General features: G+C 44.9%; 1 protein-coding gene across 1 annotated transcript; it reads left to right on the top strand.

Moving 5' to 3' along the window:
- Positions 1-1,139: 1,139 nt before the first annotated feature.
- On the top strand, positions 1,140-5,575 carry hs6st2 (heparan sulfate 6-O-sulfotransferase 2). The gene is made up of 2 exons (XM_027013004.2): positions 1,140-2,029; positions 4,246-5,575. Exons 1-2 carry the CDS (start codon positions 1,452-1,454, stop codon positions 5,027-5,029), a joined length of 1,362 nt encoding a protein of 453 aa, XP_026868805.2. The 5' UTR covers positions 1,140-1,451; the 3' UTR covers positions 5,030-5,575.
- The last annotated feature ends 103 nt before the right edge of the window (positions 5,576-5,678 follow it).

Below are 5,678 nucleotides of genomic sequence, written 5' to 3'. Positions count from 1 at the left end.
TTCCTGGTGTCCCACAAACTTTTCCTCATTTGCACACGAAGAAACCAGTGTCTCTTGGAATGGTTAATGTCTTATTGTAACAATGTGGCTGTTTTAGTTACTTCGAATGTTGAGGTGATATGGACACTTGAATGGAGGGGATGGATGGCTTTTTTTTTTTTTTTTTTCCCCTGATCCAGCAGTCGTTAGTAGGAATACTCAACTAGAGAATGAAGTCACCCTCCCTCTGCAGACCTGGACAATGGATCACCTTTGATAAAGAGTATGAGAGACTTGATTACATGGGGTGGGGGGAGGGTGTAAATATTGAGCAGTCATTTTAGAGTACTCTGAAAGTGGTTATATAACAGTTCAGAATTTGCTCTTTCGGAGGATTGGCTTAACTGGGGGGGGGGGTAGACGCTAAAAATGTAAGAGAAAAGGTATATTAAACCTGTCGGAGTCTTTTGGAAATAAAGACTGCAGATATTTAAATTTGATGTCTTATGTCATGTTATTTCTGCACTCTGCTTTGCTCTGATCACTTTGCCTTAGTTTTTGTTGTCCATAGTTGTTTCTTAGTGTAGTAGGTCTGTTCTGTTTCCAGTCAGAGCAGTCTGGTACCCCTCAACTGCATAAGAAATCCATCTACATTTTCAGCTTGATTTGCCGTGAGTCATGGACAAACCCCCATGAAATTCATGTAGATCTATTGGGAAGGGGAGAAACAAAGTGGGTATTTCACATCACAATGTCCATGCCTTTAGTGGTACTCTGATCCATAACTGACCACATTTAGACAAACAGCATAGGTGGGTAACCCTTATACTGCATCAAGACTTCATGAACAAAACTTTATGAACAAATTCACAGGCAACAGTTGTACTATACAATGTAATTGTTTGTGCTTCCGACTGGCCTGTAAAAACTACGACATACTATAAAAAGTATGTAAACAAATAATTACAACTAACTTAACACGTTAAACATACCTTCTAATAGAGGTGTACTTAGTAAAATGGCCAATGAGTGTACATGCGAAGTAGGTATTGCCAGGATGAGTATACCATAAAAATCGGGTTATGTATATGAGATGAAAGGCATTTCCGCCGCCCCGTTCCCAAACTTTTATTTTGAAGGTGGGGGGGGGGAAAAGACTACACAAAGGTTGATCTCTCGCAAAGGCTGCTGGGGAGTCAGGGTCATAGTAGGATGTCCGAAAACATGATGGAGATGGCAGGAGTAGTTCAACTAAAAGGCGGTCCACAAACGTGACGCTGTAACCATATCACTTCTCGACGAAGTGTGTCGATATGTCGGAGAGCCAGCACGCAGGATTCGTGGCCGACAGTTAAATCGTCGTCTTCTGTGCGGTAAGCAAGCCAAACCCCTTCAGTTGTGTGCAATATCAAAACACCAGCCCGGGCAGGGGCTGCCTGACCGAGTAATGCTTCCAATCTTCCGACGAGAAGATGGATGAAAAGTCCAGCTCCAGCCGCCTCCTCATCGCACTGCTCATGGTGCTCCTGTTTGGCGTCATCGTGCTTCAGTACGTCTGTCCTAGCTCCGACTGTCAGCTGCTGCACCTGGGGTCGCTGTCCTCCAAGTTCGGACGGGGGTCGCCCGGTTCCCGTGCGGCCGGGATCGGCGGCCGTAACGCAGCCGGCGCGGGAGATCCTTATGTTGCAGAAGACGGTGCTTTGGCACGGTTTGTCCCGCGCTTCAATTTCACCCCGGACGATCTCGGCAGGGTCGTGGATTTTAACATCAAGGGGGACGATGTCATCGTTTTTCTCCACATCCAAAAAACGGGCGGCACGACATTCGGTCGTCATCTGGTACGCAACATTCAGCTGGAGAGGCCGTGCGAGTGTCATGCTGGCCAAAAGAAGTGTACTTGCTATCGGCCGGGTAAGAAGGAAACCTGGCTTTTCTCTCGCTTCTCCACTGGCTGGAGTTGTGGGCTGCATGCGGACTGGACGGAGCTGACCAACTGCGTCCCATCGGTTATGAACAACCGAGAGTCAGCGGAAATGCACACATCTCCGAGGTGAGTGATAACATTATATTCGTGATCATTTTCTCTTATTTGCTTGTCGCGGTCACAGTCTTCAGTTCATTCAAGAGCTCATGCCTTCCTATACCTATACATGAGATATATATATATATATATATATATATATATATATATATATATATATATATATATATATATATATATATAATATGTGTGTGTGTGTGTGTGTGTGTGTGTATGGCTCTTGTGAAAATAGCAACTTGGGTGAACTCAATGCCCCCAACCCTATATTATTTGCAATCTACCCACATTATTCAGTGTGAAAACCCATTGGCAAGGCAGATGCATGGAGACAAAAGTCTATCAATAGGTAATTGTCAGCTCTAAAGCATTTGTCTTTCTTTAGATAACTCAAACCGCAGGGGTCCTATTATAACAACCATTCATTCTTTCGACCCTGGCCTGCTTCTCCCAGGACATCTGCTACACTCGGTCCCATTCAGTTTTCAAGCACGGTTGGAAAACACACGGAGACAACTTCTGTTGTTCTTATACTGAAGGCACTTTCATGTTCTTAATAGTGGGGAAAAAAAAGCAGTGTGGAATATGTGTAGGTTATATGTGATTCCTTCACAGCAGTGGAATAGTGGTGGGACGCAGAAAGGATGAAGGTAATTGAATTAATGGTAATTAAATTACCCATGATTGGATCTCTAATCAGGACATCTGACCCAGAGCTCAGGCTGCACGATGAAATGTGTGTGTTTCCCTATGAGGTTGCAGTTAAACAGCATAAATGATTTAATCTACAGTATAAATGTTTAGCGTGTTTAGTTTAGCACATAGACCCCAACCCATACACGGTGTCGGTATTAATCCCATTTTGAAATGCGACATTGCTGTGCTGGACCCATTGCAGTTGTTTAGTGATGTGCTCAAAGTCTTATGAGCTGGGGGTGGAGAGCGTGGTGTAAAAATATCAGCGCATATCTCAATATTGTGTTTTAGCATGCAGCTTTCAGGTGAGTCATCTCAAGTTCTGCAGGGGTGCCCGGATCTACCGTGTTACTGTGCAACTGAGTGAAAGCTGACTGGTTAGGACCAGCAGCAACTACACTTATTGCTTTATTTAAACTTCCTTTTCTTTTAAAGCAATGATGTGTCCTCGATTTAATGACCACATTACCTAAGATGATCACTGCACGGGGGAAACATTTCAAGTACTAGTCATTTCCTTACATTAACGCTAGCTTTATTGTCCAATCTTTGCTGAACTCTTAAAAGAGAGCAGTGTGAAACCTCCATGTGTTCATTCTGTCAGTCCATACAAATACTTTCAAAACATTAGCGATTTTTTTTTAAATCAGTGTCAATCTCATAGCGCTTAATATAATTAAGGTTTAAAATTATTAATATTATTTTGGTTTAAAAATAGGCCTTAATGACCCAGAGCTTAATTGATGTCACTGTTAAAAAGCAGTTAAATAAAGCAACGAGAGACTCAGTGAAGGATTTAAACAGATCATGTCTGATGGATGAGCAGTCCATCAAGATGTAGGGTAACCTGGTATACAAATCAAGTCACAAATAAAGGACATTGCAATGGGGGAGGACACACACACACACACACACACACACACACACCAGCCAAAAGATAAATAAAGTGCTTGATGCTGACAGATTCGTTTAAGCATGCTGTACAGTTGTTGAATGGGTTTGTCATGGAAGCATTAACTACAAATCTGCAGGTGGTGCGTGGACTTGTAACAGCTTGCAACCATGCATGACACCACTCATACCCCAGTTTAGCTCATCATGATATTCCTTAAAATATATTTTTTTAAACTGTCTTCTTTTTGACGTTTTAAAAACAATACCTGAAATGAGCCAGTCTGCACTTTTTCAGACTATGTGAATATTAGTCATGGATTTTTAAAAAATTCTTGAAACCTGATAACATTTGAAAGGTAAGCTCTGTGATGATGACAATATTAAAAAATTATATTGTGTATGCTGCCCAGTGGCAAGTGATGGGGACATGAGTAAGAATGTTTGTAGGGTGAGTTAAGCCCCATTTTTGAACAGTCAGCCATTTACTTCATCACAGCAGATGCAAAGCTGGACCCCGTGTGTGATCCCACATGGATGACCACAGTCAGCAGGTTACAGATCTTTACATATTCATGTTACTCTCTGACTCTCTGTCTGTTTTTCTTTCTCTGTCTGCCCGTCTGTCTCTCTGACTGCAGGAACTACTACTACATCACCATCCTGCGTGACCCCGTGTGGCGTTACCTGAGCGAGTGGCGTCACGTGCAGCGTGGGGCGACCTGGAAGGCTTCGCTGCACGTGTGCGATGGGCGTGCGCCCACGCTGGCTGAGCTGCCCAGCTGCTACCCGGGCGACGACTGGTCAGGTTGTTCGCTGGAGGAGTTCATGGCGTGCCCGCACAACCTGGCCAACAACCGGCAGACGCGCATGCTAGCTGACCTCAGCCTGGTCGGCTGCTACAACTCGTCCGGCACGAGCGAAGGTGAGCGCGGTGCCGCCCTGCTGGAGAGCGCCAAGCGCAACCTGCGGCGCATGGCCTTCTTCGGCCTCACCGAGTACCAGCGCAAGACGCAGTACCTGTTTGAGCGCACCTTCCGCCTGGCCTTCATTGCGCCCTTCACGCAGCTGAACGGCACACGCGCCGCCAGCGTGGAGGTGGCAGCCGAGACCCAGCGGCGCATCCGTGAGCTCAACCGCTGGGACGTGGAACTGTACGAGTACGCACGCGATCTCTTCCTGCAGCGCTTCCAGAGCGCACGGCAGCAGGAGCGCCGTGAGGCGCGCCAACGCCGCCTGCTGGAGAGGCGCCGGCTGCGCGCAAGGGCACCGCCCCGGAGGACAGGGCCCGCCGCACCACCCAGGACCACCCAGCCAGCTCCTGAGCCGACACAGGGCGAAGGGGACGTGGAAGACCCGTGGTGGGGGGACGGGGATGAAAACGGAGCCGCGGAGGACTATTTGGACAATGTGGAACAGTGGTGACTCGTCATGGGTATTTAAGGACCAGGAGATTCATCTCTGACCTTTCCAAACAAACAATTCAAACTCCAGCAGACTGCCTAGGGGAAAGTGTTTTCTGCTACTTCATAAAAACAACTGTTTTAGATTAGCACATATGTAAAACTGCGTTTGTTTTTGTTTGTTTTGTTTAAAAGACACTAATGAACCGAGTGAACGCTGAACACTATTTCCATGCACACTACAATCACTCACCCCTGTGTACTGGTGTCCCTAAAGGTCTTTGAATTTGTGCTGTTAAAAGTGCTCTTGAATGAAAAGAGCTTTTTCTTCCACTTTTTTGTATTTGGACTTTCACTGAAATTGAGTAAGCATATGAACTTTTCTAGCATTATTACTGTACCTTTTGTGTGCCCTCTGGCTTCAGTATAAAATGCCATAGCAAATCAAATTGTTTACAAGTCCTAATATAAGATATATTGAAAATTGTATAAAAATCTCCACAAATGGTTCTACGGGAACATGAATGGAATTTGCCACTACTGCAAATAAATTTTTATATTAATTGTAGTTTTGATATGATACTGAAAATTAATCCAATCATCTTTGGTTTGTGATGGATTATGGCGTTTAAACCAAACTGTTCTCTGCAACTTTCAATTTTTCTCAAGTG

This window comes from Electrophorus electricus, chromosome 12 (assembly GCF_013358815.1).
Source record: "Electrophorus electricus isolate fEleEle1 chromosome 12, fEleEle1.pri, whole genome shotgun sequence".
NCBI lineage: Eukaryota > Metazoa > Chordata > Actinopteri > Gymnotiformes > Gymnotidae > Electrophorus > Electrophorus electricus.
This window is presented reverse-complemented; position numbering and strand designations above follow the sequence as displayed.

Excerpts from the sequence above, each read along its gene's own strand:
- hs6st2 (XM_027013004.2), top strand. The coding sequence starts at position 1,452 with ATGGATGAAAAGTCCAGCTCCAGCCGCCTCCTCATCGCACTGCTCATG. Across the intron at positions 2,030-4,245 it reads GAAATGCACACATCTCCGAG|GAACTACTACTACATCACCA; the intron begins GTGAGTGATAAC and ends CTCTGACTGCAG.